General features: G+C 45.3%; 1 protein-coding gene across 1 annotated transcript in view; it reads left to right on the top strand.

Moving 5' to 3' along the window:
• The window catches only part of LOC119163920 (neprilysin-1), an 87,159-nt gene that overhangs the window by 51,471 nt on the left and 17,885 nt on the right, over positions 1–17,803 (top strand). The window contains exons 3-8 of the mRNA XM_037415992.2: positions 676–952; positions 2,002–2,046; positions 4,987–5,148; positions 5,787–5,870; positions 8,206–8,411; positions 14,131–14,313. Of these exons, the coding sequence (XP_037271889.2) occupies positions 676–952; positions 2,002–2,046; positions 4,987–5,148; positions 5,787–5,870; positions 8,206–8,411; positions 14,131–14,313 (957 nt within the window). The remainder of the gene's footprint in view (positions 1–675; positions 953–2,001; positions 2,047–4,986; positions 5,149–5,786; positions 5,871–8,205; positions 8,412–14,130; positions 14,314–17,803) is intronic.

The raw sequence follows: 17,803 nt of genomic DNA on the forward strand, positions 1-17,803 counted from the left end.
CGTTCATGCGCAGTTGAAGATTCCTAGAACGTTATTATCGTCTCAATATAGACTATAAAAAGAAAGTTTCTCTTTTTAGAAAAATATTTTTAATTTAAAGAATAATGTTTAGCTAGTTAACATCCTCCACTAGCTTGTTGTAGTAAGACTGTACTTGATGGAGTTGATGCATCCTATACATTGATAGGCATTCCGTTGTCTTTCCTCGTAACAGTGTTAATTAGCAATAACGCGCGTTACTGCGGGCCACCAGTTAAAATAATCTCTCTGTAAGGAGCTAGGTCGGCCATGGCGGACAGATGTAGCTGACTAATAAACTTGGCCACACACTTTTACACTACGTACGGAATGTTATTAAAAACTTCATCAAGTGAAATACCTTGTTTGATCTTGTCCTTAGATGTAAAAAAAAAAATACCCGAATATCAACCGAAAGATCTATAATAATGTGCAAGGATGCTCCACGCCTTCTAATCGAAAAGTAAATGCACCGCTAATCTAATAGGCGTTTGGTTCGTGACCCTAAAAAGACGAACAGGCGCAGCATTTGCAGATGGCCAGTATAACCAAGCCAGTACAGACAGCGCACGAAACAGTGAACCGAACAAGCATATTAAACTATAATATGTGGAGTTGATACTGTGCCAACCGGGGCCTTGTTCGATGACGTCACAGTACCAGGACGCGAGCCGCCCGGACGCCGTGCTCAGCTTGCCCATTCGGGACGCGCTGTCCAGCAAGAAGCCCTCGCGCGACGAATCGTGCGTCAGCTTCGGCGTTCATCGGCCCAGCGATGCCAAGCCCATCGGAGCGGCTCCCTCTCCGGGCGGGCAGCGCGCCCGCGACCTCTCACTGCTAGCGTTCGTTACCCTGCTGGCAGCCGCTTGCTGCGTGCTCGCCTACCTGGCGTTCGTGGCTCCCAGAGCGCCCCCCGACAGGATCGTCTTTCAAGGTTAGCGGACCACTTTCTCAAAACTTTCATACGTCATTTCTCAAAACTTTCGTACGTTTCAATCGTCACGTGAGCGGCGCATGAAAGTGATTCACGGAAAGTAGTCATATTAACGCGATTCCATATATAAATATGAAAGTAATAGCATTAATATGAGTAACAAAGCGTTTTAGAACATCAAAGGACCAGCCAGGCGTCACACAATGCAAATTGCGTACCGAGTGGATCGTCCAGTGCTCCAACCCAATTAGAAAACTTGTTCTTGATCGCCTATTAACTGTGGCGCATACCAACTTTAGGCATAATTCTTCATCGTCATCAGACACTGCATAGAAAAAAAAATTGCACAAAATTTCTAACAAGTGTGTAGCGGATACCACGCTTCCCACAAAAATGACGAAAGATAGCATGGTGAATGCTGGCTTACTACACAAATATTACGATTATTTATGCCGTAGTTGGTACCCAACATTGTGGTTGTAGCAGTTACCCAAAGAGTGTTGAGAAAAGGCTGCGACCACCTCACGTCAGCTAGCGGCCCGCAAGGTGAGGAGAGTTTGAAACCTCTGCGGCAGGTGGTTTCTAGAAATCTGCTGTTTGATTTGTTTGCCGATCGCCACTTTTATTTCTCGTTATTTTGTTCGTTTAAACTCCGGCAACAGGAGAACCTCTACAAAGCTTCCCATCCAGATAACTTGCAGTTCCATGCCACAGGGCGTCCCATGTGACCCTGGCGCACCTATAGGAACATTCTCGCTGTACGAGTTCTCCTGCCGCATATCGGTTAAAATCAATGAGACCACCATTAATGGTGTCAGCAGTGGATTTGTATCGCAGTGTGAGCTAAACAAAATACACGCATGTTTTCCAGTCCCAAGGTAATACCTTCGATAACTTTCAGAAGAGTATAATACAGCTGTCTTTTGTCTCTGTTTATTTGGCGTCTGGGGTTGAAAATGCACCAGTGCAACTAGTAAAATGCAAGCGGTTAGGAAAACTAATTTCTTCTGTCTGTCTCGTTTTTTTTTTCCTTTTTGTACATTTTTCAGATCTCTCAACGAAAATTTGCCTGACTCCGGAGTGCGTGAAAACAGGTGGGAGATTATCTCTATTTTCATTTATTACATTTTCTTTGCCGCCATTCAATACGAAGACGGAACCAGTGATTATAGAACGGCACAGAGGATGACGTTGAACTCAAAACAAGGCTCCTCACAAAGTCCGGATATTATAAAACCTTTAGCACTTGCAGGAATACGTTGCTTTAAAACGTATAAAAACGTTTGAAAAGTTTACATAATACTTAATAATCATTTCATTGTACGTTACAATGGCAATTAAGTGAAATATTTATGAAATTGTGTATGCTCATATTTTTGAGAGATATTCTGGAAGCGTTTGAGGGGCTTCGTTCAGTGCCGCACATGCTGAGGTCACTAATTATCTTTCACTAATGATGCACTGAATATTGCTGCACGATAGTGTGTCTGTGTGCGTATGTCGTCCTTTCACGTGTCTCGCGGCCCTTCTGCCTGCGCTGTCTCTTTTTACGTATACTCCAACTTGCTATTCTCCCCATATTTCTCCCTCTGCTCGTGTGTCGTTCATGCAAAAGCACCTGAGTCAAAAAAAAGAAAAAAAAGAAAGCGTTGGTTGCAGTCGTTCGCAACATGCTGTGCTGCAGTTCTCCCGAGTGAGCTTGCTTTTTTTTTTATTTTTCCGGACACACTCCCCAACGCAAGCCGATGGGCGATTGCCACTCGAGCGATGGCCAAGAAACGGGAGAACGGCTACGGAAATAGGAACCGGGGAGAGAGAGAGAGAAAGAGAGAGAGAAAGAGAGAGAGAAAAAGAGAGATATCTAAAAGAGAGAGAGAAAGAGAGAGAGAGAAAGAGAGATATAGAAACGAGAGAGAGAGAGAAAAAGAGAGAGACAGATAGATAGAGAGAGAGAGAGAGACAGACAGATAGATAGATAGATAGATAGAGAGAGAGAGAGAGAGACAGATAGATAGATAGATAGATAGATAGATAGATAGAGAGAGAGAGAGAGAGAGAGAGAGAGAGAGAGAGAGAGAGAGAGAGAGAGAGAGAGAGAGAGAGAGAGAGAGAGAGAGAGAGAGAGAGAGAGAGAGAGAGAGTCGGTTTCTTCCACGGTCAGGGCTACCGAGTCACGCAAGCGCGGGGCCGGACGTGGACGGGCCTTTTCGCGCACCGCTGGCAAAAAACGCCGCATGAGCGCGGCCGAGCCGACGTCGTCGATCCGAGCAAAGCCGCGATCGCTTCATTTGCTCGCGATCCGTGCGGAAAAAACGGGGTGACGCTCGGGTCCGGCCCGAAAGCGTGGCGGCCGTGGATAGCCGAGCCCACATTGCAGCACTTGCAACAGATGTCACTCGGGAGGAACAAGGAAGGCGCCAAAAATACGAAAGTAAAAAAAAGAAACGAAGCGAATTCTAAGCGGTCGCCTTTTCTTTTATTTTTCTATCGCGTTAATCCAATTGGGAGCTTTTTTTTTTTTTTTTGAGGCCTCCTTTGCCGCTAGCCGAATGCCCCAGCTGGACGCGCCCTTCCCTCCGAGTTTTGCCCCAACCGAAGGAAGAAAACGTAGCGGGAGGAAAGAAGCTTGGACTTCCTCTCGCGAAAAGCGTGTCCCGGATCACGCTTCACTGCCACCACCGAGCCGAACGCGCGCGGCTTCGAAGGAAGCGTCCGACGCCGCTGGCGGATCGTATAGGAGTCAATCGGAGCGTAAAGACGCCCAGAAGAGGATTTTCGTGCGACGATGCTTCGCGTTCCGCAGTCGTACACGCCGAAACGCTCGGCTCACGCGTCCGGGACGCCGAACGAACCCACCAAAAAAAAAAAAAAAAGAAGCCACTACACGCGCCACTTTGTTATGCGATTTCTCCCTATAGCCCGAGACGAGCAAACTGGATGTTTCGCGACGATAGTCATAGCGCGAGAACAAAACGACGACACAGAGACAGGAAGGACACGAAAGACTCTGTGTCGTTGTTTTTTTCTCGCGCTATAACTATCGTCATGCCATACCAACTAGCCCAAGCTGCCACACTTCTACGGATGTTTCAGTCAGCCTCTCTGCCTTGCGCATAGTTTACCGCGCAGAAAGTGTAAGTGATAAAGGTCAGTCAATAAAAACAGGACAGAAAGAACCGGGAGCTCACAAATGTGCAGGGTAACACAAGGGAAAGGGATGCGGAAGGGGGTAGACTGATACACAGCTTTCGAGCGTACCAATAATCAGTAAGCCGGCCCCGGTGTATCAATAGTTACGATCCTCGGCTGCTGACTCGGAGGTCACGAGTTCGATACCGGCTGTGGCGGTCGCATTTTCATGGAGGTAAATTGGCAGAAGTCCGTGTAGAGTACGATTTCAATGCGCGTTAATCAACACCACATTGTCGAAATTTCCGCAGCCCTCCAATATGGCGTCCCTGATAACCGTATGGTGGTTTCAACGCGTAAAACCACCGTTATTATTATTATTATTATTATTATTATTATTATTATTATTATTATTATTATTATTATTATTATTATTATTATTATTATTATTATTATTGCCACCACCTCTATGAACCCATACTATTTTTTTTTGTTTTGTAAAGCGTGCTTTGCCTTTAATGCACTTACTATGCGGTAAAGCCATCATTATGCAGCAAAGCTCGTGTTATGGTTATTAATAGCCAGTGAGCAAGACTTTTGGAAAAAAAACTTTTGAATATTTCACCAGAGTTCGGGCCTGAAATTAATAAAACCGTGACAGCTTCTATTGGCGCAGACTTACAGAAGAATAGTAAACTCTGCACTTCAGTTTCATTTTTCGAAACATAATTACTATTCTAAAGGTCGAGAATCGAAATTGCACATTTAACTTGTGCTTCCTTCTACGTTCAATCTGTTCGGTCTTATATAGTGTGGCAATTTCCAGATGAACGTGTGTGACAGAAAAGTGCAAGTTGGCTGTTTGTGAATAATTTTGCCGGCCGGCTCCGTTGTTTCCACCACAGCGTCGTCCCTCCTGAACGGCATGGACCAGAGTGCCGACCCGTGCTCCGACTTCTTCCAGTACGCGTGTGGCTCGTGGAACAAGCGGCACCAGATTCCCGAGGACCGGCCCAGCATTTCCACCTTCGAAGTGCTCTCGGACGAACTGCAGATCATTCTCAAAGGTGGCCACCCTCTTCCTTCTGCTGCTTCGAGAGAGGGCGAGGACGCTTTATTGAAAAGCAGATGGTTTAGTTTCGGGCACACTACAGCTTAGAACCGTTACAATGAACGGACGGAACACGAAAAACGACGACCAGCGTTGAACTTTGTACAATTTTTATAGCAAAATTGCACGTATTTATACTGTTTGACAGTGACTTCATTTTATTACACACGCGTAGGTACGTCGTCTCATTATGAGTAAGTTGTGGCCATGCCACGCTTAGACGGCCCTCCCCCGAATAGGCAATGCTTGACTTACAGCACGAACCTTCCCAATGTAAACACAATCCTTAAACGACAATACAACATTCTGGAACAAAGTGAACGTCTGAAACGCGCATTCCCATCCGCTCCTGGCGTCGTTTACCGACGACCACGCAACCTCAAAGATACAGTAATGAAGAACAAGAGGGAAATTGCAATGGTTCTCTTACCAGGTGTACATTTCGTGAGAAAGGCTTACACCCAAGTTTTTCTTGATTTGCATCGATAAACATCTTAACAGCTTGGTGCACTACAATGCTTTACGCTTGTGATTTCTTCACCACGAACGCATTGGTCTTCGAATGACAGCGAACTTTTCCTGTTGTACGCGCAGATTTGCTGGAGGAGCCACCGAGCCCGTATGACAACAGTGCCACCATCAAGGCAAAGACACTTTACAACTCATGCATGAAACTGAGTAAGGCATGCAACGACTCATGTTTTTCTGTTACCTTTTTTTCTCTCCCTGTATCATTTTTGAGAGAAACAGGATTTTCAATAGCATTATTTTAACGTATGACACGAGGTGCACTGATTGTTTTTATTCGCACGTGTTTTAAAAGGATTTCTTGAAAATATTTACCACTGTATACCAGGCAGAAAGTTACTACAGCCATTGTATTATGCCATTTTCAACATATGGGGCAGAAACCACGAGAAAAACGAAGAAAATCGAGACGTAACTAAGGACCACTTCACCCCGATTGTGATGGAATGAGAGATGATAGGCGTTAACACTGAGTGATAAGATTACAGTAGAGTGGACCAGACAACACCAGGGCTAGCCTATGTCTAAGTACATATTAAAAGAAACGAAATCACTGACGATCACGATAGTGCTTCCAAGCGCAGCTGTTTAACATACTATTCGGCACATAGGTACACCGTTTACATTGAGAAGAGATCGCCGTGAGTTGTGTGACTAGCGCGGCCTATTTCGTGCAGCCCATCGGACATAGACCACCGAAGAAGGAGCGTAGCGCGACCGGGCTCGGTAGACGGGAGACCACGGAAGGCAGCGCGTGGGCGCGTTCCACGACAGCCGCCGCAGACAAGGCGTCCGTTCGGTCATGAAAACTATATATGGTGTCGGTAGATGTCCTAGCCGCATACCTTGGTGATTACGTCATCGGCGACCACGCGACGAAGATGTGACGGTTACTGTAACGCCACGTATAAAGGCCGCGCGGAACTTGTAATCTCGCCTCTGTCGTCCCCCGCTCCCCATGGCACTCTCCTCGCTATCACCGTCTTTTACCTTCCGCTGCCTTCCACGTTCGCTCTCTTTCGTTCTCGTTCACTCTGCCTGTTAAGACGACGCCGACACCTCTCAAACCAGGAACATGCGCGTAAGAGCTGCGCTGTGAAATTACCTGGGCACGTGACAACCTGAGAGACAGATAACTGATAGTTAAATATAGTGCCAGAGCGAATACCGAGACGTAATAATCCTTCTTCAATGGTTCCACCGCTCTAAAGGAAACATGGACGCAGAAAAAGTGGAAGATAGCACGCGCGCAGTGCTGTCTTTTACTTTTTCTCTGTCCTTGTTTCGTTTAGTGCAGTTAAACCTTTGAAGAATGCACGTCAACCAACTAGCCCAACTTGGTGCGCATCTGACATAATAAATACGACCGAAGACGGCAAAGGCTCAAATGAAGTGAGATAATTCAGACATTAGGAGGCACACAATAGAAAAAGCCAACACGGGACAGGGTGGGTTGGAGATTTTTGGTAGAGGCCTTCGTTCTGCAGTGACCGTAAGATAGATTGATGATGACAATTGTCGAAAACGGTTGCTTTCTTCAAGTCAGACAGGAAACAAAGTATAAGCATTGTTGCTAAAGTTGGACGCAAAAGATGAAGGAAAGAGTGGTGCATTCGGATTTCACCAATGGAAAAGAGCGTTCATCAGCATTCTTGCTTCCATCTAAAATGCATCCGCCATGGCCGGGATTCAATCCCGCGACCTGCGCGTCAGCAGCCAAGTACCTTAGCTACTAGACCACTGCGGCGAGGTACCCGGTCGAAGAATAAGCGGTGCAAAAACACCAGGTCAAGAAGACATCACAGAGGCTATCTTCTTGTCCTCGTGTTTTTTTTTTTCATTTATTTTACACCAACTCGACTACATCGAGCTTCTTCTGCTTAGAAAACGGCAGTAAGGTATACCGTGACATCGAAACTACTGCTGTCCATAATAAATGGGAAAGCCATAAAGTAGAAGTCACACAAGAGAGCGACAACCGGCGGGAACGCAGACGAATCGGTACATAAAGGAGAAATATGCATGATGGAGACGCCTTCTGGCTAATCAGTTTACTTCATTGAAGGAGAGAGAGAAAAGAAATAAAATGAAAGTCAGGGACGTCAACCAGTTTGCACCTGGTTTGCAACCCTACACTGGGAGAGTGGAGGATAGGTTACATAAAAGAAAAAAAGAAAGAGAGGTCAACAAATACGCTCGTATGATAGCAGCGTTGACCGTGAATATAAGGTTACAACCTACGAACTGCTACAGACTACGGTTCAAGTTGGACTGTCTTAGATGATACAGACTGCAATACATGATGTTAATGAGGCTCGCAAGGACTGGCTCCAAGGTATTCAGGTATTGCACTGCGCTTCGAGCTGATGGTTCGTTGAAGGAAGCTGGCCAGCCGTGGAGGGGCTCAGACGAACTGGCCAGCCTTCGCACTTCTTTCCGCAAAGCCTGGACTGCGAGAGGGAATGGGCGACGTGTTTCTCGGCAGATGTGATCGAGGATATCGGCGACCAGCCTCTGCGTGCGGTGCTTCGTAGCCTGGGCGGGTGGCCCGTCACGGAGCCCAATTGGACGGCGCCTCCGTGGGGCGTCGAGCGACTGCTGGGCGACCTGCGCGGACGCTTCGACCAGGGTGTCGTCGTCGAGCAGTGGGTCGGGCCTGACGACAAGAACTCCTCCGTCAACATCATACAGGTGAGCTGAAAGATTACGTCATTCACACCTACGCGCCAACGACTTCCACGCCATCCATTCGTATTAGCACGTAAAACGTTCCAGTCCACTTGTACAACTTAGCTTTCTTGTCCTTTCCTGCGCAGCTTTGTCAACTTAAGTGACCTCTTCTGAACATTGCAACATCCTGCTCCCGTGGCGCTTCTAGATTCAGCGGCATTGCGACTTCAGCCGCGGAACTAAAGACAAAATGGCTCTGTTTTCGAACACTGCGACACATTTTGGATAGCCGCCTTGCGACTGTCGAATTATAGATCATATTCCGTCTGAGCCCGAATCAGATGAGCCGTTCTTCCGACTCTACCTAACAACGACCACGTCTGCGGCGCGTCACGTGCGTGCGTCCTTAGCGCATCACGTGTGGTGTGAGATGCGCGTGCATAAAGATTCCGTCCCTGGTGCGTTCATCCTCATACACTTTTTTGCTTAGCACAACGCTTTGTTGGGCAAGCATGGTTCATCCCCTGAGAAGGTAACAGTACGAAAGCAACAGGGAGGGTTGCTTTGAGGCCATCACTCCTGTATCACAAAGGTGAAACTAGGCCTTGTGTATAAAGAAGGAAGCATAGAAACATAAAAAAAAATCAAATCAAATTTTATTTTCACGTTGTACAAACTTACAGGTGGAGGACAACGAAAAAAAAAAAGCTGCCGAGAGGCGGCCTGACTAGTCCGCAGCCAAATTAAAAGGCAAGAAAACCCCACACAGGAAGATTAGGAAAGAGATTTCTAAAATGAGAGAGAGATATGCGCTGCAGTGAATTCACTGCAGCGTATAAATTTCGTATTTTCATCAGTGAACCACAGTTAAAACTTAGCACCTCTCCTATGTTCTTGTCTTGGTTCTACCACGCTAAGGTGTTCACTTCTCAAGTTTCGTGACATTGGTGCAAAATAATGTTAAGCGATGTCGTCGTGTTAGTATTTGTGACGAGCTCCGTTAAGATGTGTGACAGAAGAATAGCGTCACAGACACCATTCTCGAGTATTTCTCCTCTCTTCTACAATCTTTATTATCCTTTGCCCATTCCTCTAGATGCACTGAGCCGTGCTCCCAGCTATAAATCCTACATAAGTTGCGTCTTTTTTTTCTCCTCAACCTCTCCTCCTCCTCAGAGGCAGCGCAGAAACCCTACCAAACAAGACGCGTTCATCTACCCTTTGCCGTAATGGTGAAACCAATTCTAAGGTGCCCGTGCAGTTCCTGTACTACCTGAACACGCTATGGCTGGAGCACGCACCCCGCCCGTAAGAGTGATTGATTGATTGATATGTGGGGTTTAACGTCCCAAAACCACCATATGATTATGAGGGACGCCGTAGTGGAGGGCTCAGGAAATTTCGACCACCTGGGGTTCTTTAACGTGCACCCAAATCTGAGCACACGGGCCTACAACATTTCCGCCTCCATCGGAAATGCAGCCGCCGCAGCCGGGAATCGAGCCCAGGACCTGCGGGTCAGCAGCCGAGTACCTTAGCCACTAGACCACCACGGCGGGGCGCCCGTAAGAGTGAAGTGTCAATCTTGGGGCCTGGCGTATAGCACATATCGAAATAATGCGCACGTCTGGTGACACTGACAGGGGGCTTTTATCCTCAAGTCAGCCGGGCGCCTTTTCGTAATCGAGTGGAGACGCACTCGAGCAAGCTCGCGTAATCTCGGCACCACAGGCACAACACGGCCATCTTGCCGAAATCACAAACACACACAACAAATACAACAAAAAAAAAGCTGGAGAATTCTTTTTCGACATCCTCGCGCAGCTCTGGAAAGCGAGCCATTTTACGCGCTTCGTTCGCCATCACAGGTGAAGGCGTCGGAGCCATTTTCTCAATGGAATTTTTTTTTTTTTTTGTCGCACAGCTCAGCTCGCGAAACGCGAGATCCTAGGAAATCACCCCCGTTTCCTCCTCCTTTAGTGCTGCCCATATCCACCCGTGTGCGCTTGCGATATGCGCGCACCGAGTCCATTTTTCCTTTGTATCCCAAACTCTGTTTCCATTTAAGGAAGCGATCGTTGAGAGGACTTCAGCTCATGTTACCCTGTTGTGTCTGCTTTTTCCGCTTTGTTTAGTTTATATTTTTCACCAACGCCAATATCGGTATGCATACGCTCGAGAGCTTTTGAAAAACTCGTCTAAATCTTTAACCGGTGTTTGCTTTTATTTAGGAAAACCTTATTTGACGTGTTCTAGGTCTTGCTCACCTCCGACTTATCAAAATATTTTTGCCTGCGTATAGCGACAAAAGATTCACTGCGTTTTTTTTTAAATTAGGTTCGTTCGTGCGTAGCAGGTGTGATGTACGCAGCTCTTTCATTCTTAAGCATTTAGCTTTCAGCAAAGAGAGTCGCAGCTTAGCAGAAACGATCAAAGAGGACAAAAATGACACATACACCAAATATTCACGTGCTATGACAAACACGAAAACACTCGATATAAAAGGAATTGAAACTCATTGAAACTCACAAACTCACTGAAAGTGCAAATAGACCACTGTATGGGACAAGAAACGAAGCTTTCCGAGGAAGAGTCACTCACTGCTTGTTTGATCAAAAGAACAGCAATAAATATAAAACAGACACTTATAGAACATCGCTGGGTCTATACAAGAAACTATTTATGTCTTTGTTTTTTTAACTCCTGCCACACGCTATTATTTCTTAAAGAAACTCGAACGCCGCACTCAACTATCTGTTCCGGTTATAGTTTCGGAGTTTTAACGCACTGTCGGCCTAGAGAGATATCAAGGACAAAAACGCTGCTGGTCTTTATCAAGTCCGTAGACGCAAAGAAAATCTTTAAAAAATGTTATTCCCCCATTTTTTTTCTTGTAGTGTCTCTTATCTGTTGCTTTTTTCACCCATTCTTTAGCGCAGTGCAGCCAGCCGGTCAAGAGCTAGCTAACTTCCCTGTCTTACCGCTCGTTTCTTCCTTCATTCCTTTCTTGCGAAAAGATTTGTTTGTTTGTTTCTTTGTTTGTCTGCGTGTTTGTTTGATGACAGCACTTTGTGAAGACTGCGGTAATTAGGAGACATTAAAACACATCCTCTGTGACACTCCTCACTACAGTGTGCAGAGACAATTAATTTCATTAATTATAAACCCCAGGAAAAAATGCGTTGCGGAGAGATAGTGGCAAATACACACAAAAAAAGGAAAAAAAGCTACCGTATAAAGAATAGGTTTTTTATTTATTAAAATCGTACCCACAGCGCCATTTAGGCATTACAGTGGGGGGGGGGGGGTGTTTACACAGAGAATTTATAAATCATACATTTCAAGAACATTGGTAGTGAAAAACGAAGGAGAAATAGCGGCATACATTGTTGTCAATACACATGAATTACATAAAGATACACTAACCTAGACTAAGAGAGAAAACAAAATGAAATTTATACTGTACAAACATAAAAAAATACAGAAACGAAGTGATAAGAACTAAACACTGCATAAAATTCGACAGCAGCCGAAGACAGAATGAGATGTCAAAGAGCGGCCGCAAAAGCTTCGTTATCTGTTATGCTGACCTTGTCAGCAGGCAGACGATTCCATGCAGAAAGTTTTCGGGAAAAAAGTGCTTTAAAAAGATTAGTCCTGCAGCTATATTCTCTAACCTTGAGCTCATGATCTGTTCGTCTTGATACATAATGGGGCTGAAGAATAAACTGATTACGGTCTATTCCAATGTGGCCATGATATATATTGTGAAAAAGCTTCAAGCGCAAAATTTGCCTTCTTTTTTCTAGAAGCTCCCATTTTAATGTTTCTTTTGTAGCAGTAATGCTAAGGTTTCTCTCATAGCTTTCGATAACGTATCTTGCAGCCAGGTTCTGAACTCGCTGAAACTTGTCGCAATCCGCATTTGTGGCAGGATCCCACACAGTGCACCCATACTCTAATATTGGTCTAACGTAGCTCTTGTAGAGAAGATCGCGGGCCTGCTGAGGAAACAGCTTTGTGTTACGCCGCAAGAATCCCTACACCTTACATGCCCTTGCAGCAACGTAATCGACGTGCCTGTGCAAACACATGGATGATGTGAGGAATACGCCCAAGTACTTATACTCTGAAACAGTTTGTAGCGGAGAACCAGACAGACAATAAAGTGTCGATGTCATACGTTTTTTTTTTTTTGTGAAACGCATATGAACAGTTTTCTGCACGTTTATTTTCATATGTGAATCACGGCACCAGTTTTCCATTTTCGTTAAATCATTTTGTACAATAAAGGTATCATCGACGCTTGTAACTTGCTTATATATTATTAGATCATCAGCAAACAATCTAATGGAAGAAGCGATGGTGTCGAGAAAATCATTTATGAATAATAAAAGGAGCAAGAGGCCCAACACTGAGCCCTGAGGGACACCAGATGCTACGCTTGCCATACACGATTTTGCGCCATTTACCACTACATACTGAGAACGCAAGGACAAGTATTCCCGAATCCATGTTATCACCTGTTCATCGACACCAAACCAACGTAGCTTACATACAAGCAACCCGTGATCTACGAGGTCGAACGCTTTCCTGAAGTCTACAAATATCGACTCAACACAGGATCATTCATCCAGTCAACTACAAACTTCGTGAACAAGTTCTGTTAATTGAGTTATAGAGGAAAGCCCTCGTCTAAACCATGCTGTCTCGGATTAAGAAAATTTTGATTGGTTATGTGTGTCATTACATTGCTGCACAAGACGTGCTTAATATTTTGCAGGCTATACTTGTCAGGTTAAACAGAATTTAAGCATAAAATTTTCAGCTGTTTCATTGCGAAACTGTTTATAATCATTCATGCCTACAATGTCTGCCGGAAGATTACCGTCGCGTGAAGCACGTTGGAATAATGATATTTGGCGTTTCACGAGCCAAAAACTCGATATCACTATGAGGCGCTCCAAATCGGGGGAATGCCGTGATTTCGACCATCTGATGTTGCTTAACTTACACTGACAGTGCTCAGCACACGGACCGCCAACATTTCACCTCCGTCGGAAATGCCTTCGCCTTGGCCGGCATCGAACCCGCGACCTTCGGCTCAGCAGCCGCGCATCGTCACCGATACACCATCGCTGCGGACGAGGCAGGTTGCAGAAATGATTGATGAAGTATACACTGTATTGCAAGAAACTAATGCGGCTTTGTAACCTTGGTCTTCGCGATGAGACGCATGAAACGGCTGGTTTGAGTCACCCGCATAGTGTAAAAAGGGTGCGCTTTGCAGAACAAGGCAATGTGCGACACTTTTCTGCGCAGTGACAAACGACACTTTTCTGCGCAGTACAAAGGTATGACTGCATGGTAGGTATAGTTGCTGAGCGTCTGCGATTAGCGTAAGTTAAACGTGCGGAGTACTTTTGTACAATCTACAGAGAAATCGTTACATTTGAATGAGCAGGGTGCCACGTAGGTTTAGCGTACTATAAATTAAATCGAATCACAGATAAAGCGTCGAGGCAGACGGAACGCCATGAAAATGTCCATGAAAATAGCCCAGCATGCGACTACTTTCGCGAATTACGCTCTTGATATGAGTACACCTGTTCAGGTTGAGCGTAATGTAAGCACCGATGTATTTATATGATGTTCATGATTCGAGGGAAAAAAAAGAGTGTTCAGGACTCAGCGTTTTGGTTTTGTGAGTCCGCCATCACAAGTAGTGAGTCTCTCGCAGATCGACCAGCAGCTGGCGTTCGGGCTTCCCAGTCGAGAGTACTACCTGAAGGAGAGCAGCGAGAAGGACAGGCGAGCCTACCACCGCCTCATGGTCGAGGTGGCCCAGCTGCTGGGCGCCGAACCACGCGACGCGCACGTCCAGATGGACCACGTGCTCGCCCTCGAGACGAAACTGGCGAATGTGAGTGAATCCGCAGGTGCTGTCGCCTTTCTCGTGTTTGTGTGCAGTGACGTCCCATTAACGAGCTCACGAAACGCCGATTGCTGACGTTTTCCGTGCATCGATGTCTGCTGCATTCATTTAGCTGCCCAATGAAGAACGGCACCGCTGACAAATCAAGATGACGCAGCACTTCAATGCATCCACTGAATAGCCTGGAAAGTCGTGCACTTGCCCCGCCGCTGTGGTCTAGTGGCTAAGGTACTCGGTTGCTGACCCGCAGGTCGCGGGATCAAATCCCGGATGCGGCGGCTGCATTTCCGATGGAGGCGGAAATGTTGTAGGCCCGTGTTCTCAGATTTGGGTGCACGTTAAAGAACCCCAGGTGGTCAAAGTTTCAGGATCCCTCCACTACGGCGTCTCTCATAATCATATGGTGGTTTTGGGACGTTAAACCCCACATATCAATCAATTAAGTCGTGCGCTATAAAAAAGAGCATTTATTTATTTATTAAACGCGAAGCATTTCTTAGCAAACTTCGGCGACTTTGAGCGTATCTATCTATCTATCTATCTATCTATCTATCTATCTATCTATCTATCTATCTATCTATCTATCTATCTATCTATCTATCTATCTATCTATCTATCTATCTATCTATCTATCTATCTATCTATCTATCTATCTATCTATCTAGCCGCCTACGACTGTTAGCTCTCCTGGCCGTTTCGATGATAGTATCGATACCAAACTTTGTATGGCATAACATGACTGCATGAAGAACATATTTCACTAGTCATAACATAAAAATCATGACATTAAGGTCATGATTTAGATTTTATGGTCCTGCAGCCCTTGCGGTGGTTTCGTTCACATGGCATGTTGCAAAACTGGTATGGTATGACATGATTGCATGGCGAACGCAAGCGACAGACCCTAAAGAGAAAATCGTGATATGCGTGTCATGTAATAACAGAAATACATGCCACCCTCACGATGCGCTCGCGGCCATTTCGCTAGCGTCACATATACCAAATTTGGTATTACGGAACGTGAACGGATGACGAAGGTATGTGACTGCTGCAAACATGATCATCATGAGATGCGTGTCATGTAACAATATGACTACATGCCACGCTCATGATGCGCTGGCGGCCGTCTCGCTAGCTTCATATATGCCAAATTTGGTATTATGTCACGCCAATGGATGACGAAGGTATGTGACTGGCGCAAACATGATATGAGAATCATGAGATGCGTGTCATGTGAGAACATGACTACATGCCACAGTCAAGGCGCCAATATATTTCGACGTAACGCGGTGCACGTGCTCGCCGGCGTTCATTTTGTAGCGTCACGCCGGCGTTGCGACGCCAGGCGCCGGTTTTGCCATGTACTCGCAGGCGTGCGCCGCGCTGCGTTGCTTTGACTCATGCGCGTTTCAGCGCGTCCAGCATCCCTCCGTCACGAAAAGAGGGAGACGCAGTGTTGTCTGGGTAACGGTGCGCCATCTTGCTGATGAAAAACATAGATTCAGGGCACTGGATATACCTCCCACGTATTTTAAGGCGGCTTTAAGACCCACTTTCTATGAAACTAGCGAATGTAAAGCGCTCGGAGTCCTTTCATTTTATTTGTAGGTCTCTTTTCTTGCATTAAAACTACAATTAAAATTGTATTAAAATTGTATTTGAAAGGCTGACATTAAGAAAGCAAGCAATTCGTGGCATTATTTTTTAAAGAAAACAACTAAAGATATCAAAAAACCTAATCCATATACGTATATGCAACATTAACGTTCAGCAGCTTCGTATTGATGTTTAATTTACTCTGGTAAAAAAAGAAAACAAAACAATCAAGTTGCGCTTACAACGGGGCAAACATTTCAAGAGGAAAAAGAAGTTTATTTCATGTGTCGCTCAAAAACGAGATGTATTGAACAATTTAATTAACAGCAACGCGACATATAGTCATCACGCGAATCAGCTTCTCTTCATGGGTACCTGGCTCGTTCTGTCATACCTTCTGTCTCTCTAATGGTCAAATACTGTCGATGGCGTTCGACCTGACCCTTACCATACAACACGGTTGCATATCGGTGATATGCCAAATGGCCTTGAGAACGTTTACTCAGGCTATGCATGCTTTTACAAGTTAGAAAGGTCCCAAAGGCGGCAGTTGCAGTGTTTCCATTCCAAGGAACTCGAGTCATTTGCGTTTTCTAGGAACAGCGTGGTTCCTCCGCATTCTGTGCAGACACAATTACTCGTAATCATGGTTTGTATAAGCTTTACATTAATCAAAGCGTAGCCATTGTCAATACAGCTAACTTTTTGTCCTTGCGGCTATGTGTAATGAGGAGAAAGCTTAGTTGCTAAAGTGCTCACATGCACGAGTGCTCTCAGTCTCATTTCTGTTAGTGGTCAATTTCCAGTTGTAGAGCGCTTTCCAAGAAGTTTCTTTGATTTGTCAGCGCAATATTATCTTCTGCCGCCGCAAAAAAATTAATAAAGGCGTAACTGAACTTAAAATAATATAAATGCACAGAACCACACATACATGCGCGTCTCACACCCACAGGGCAAGTGAACTCAGCAAATGTCACGCGTCTCAAAAAAAGAAAAAAATGTTACTTGCCTTTCAGTAGCCAGGGTACTTTTTTTTTCCAAATTTTCCAAACCTATGAATTTGAGAGCAAGTAGCAGCTTCAATTTTTAAAAACTTCGCTATAGAGGCAGAATGCTCAGGTTCTGCACCGTCTAAAAAAATGGGGGCCAGGATCCTCGCCAATCGGTCCGGAAAAACTGGTCTTTCAAAAGACCAGTTTTTCCTCACAAAATTGTGAGGAAAAAAGCTCACAAAATTGTGTGGGCCACTAGATTGTGTTTAGGAAGGCTTTCTTATTCTAAACATGCAAAAAGAAAATTTCGATAAATTATCGTGTCCCGTACGGCTAACGTTCGCGTCCCGGCCCGATTATTTTATTTTTTTACATCACACGAAGATAGTAGACCTACTTTCAAAGCGATAGCTAAAAAAATAAGTTAGGAGAGAACTGATATAACGTAAGGGTATGCAATGCCGACAGTTGGGACAGCCGGCAATGTAATCTTGACGAAATTCACAGCACTCAAATGGACGAAATGTAGCGGAAGGAACACAGCACGCAGCTGCGTTGTGTCTCCTTCGCTACTTCCGGTCCATTTGAGCGCTGTAAATTTGATTATCCAACAGATGGTTGAGGTTGAACGTCGGAAAAACCACCATGTGAATCGTAAGGGATACCGTAGTGGAGGGTCACGGAAATTTCGTCCGTTTGGTGTTCTTTAACGTGACAGGTGACTGTTAGACAGATGGATAGATGGAATACAAAAACCACAATATGATTATGAGGTACGCCGTACTAGTGAGGAATTATACGCGTCAATTTTGAGCGGCTGAGTGCTTTGACGTGCGTCTAAACATAATTGCACGGTTATACGTACGTTTCGCCCTAATTGATATGCCACC

This window comes from Rhipicephalus microplus, chromosome 3, assembly GCF_043290135.1.
Source record: "Rhipicephalus microplus isolate Deutch F79 chromosome 3, USDA_Rmic, whole genome shotgun sequence".
Classification (NCBI taxonomy): domain Eukaryota; kingdom Metazoa; phylum Arthropoda; class Arachnida; order Ixodida; family Ixodidae; genus Rhipicephalus; species Rhipicephalus microplus.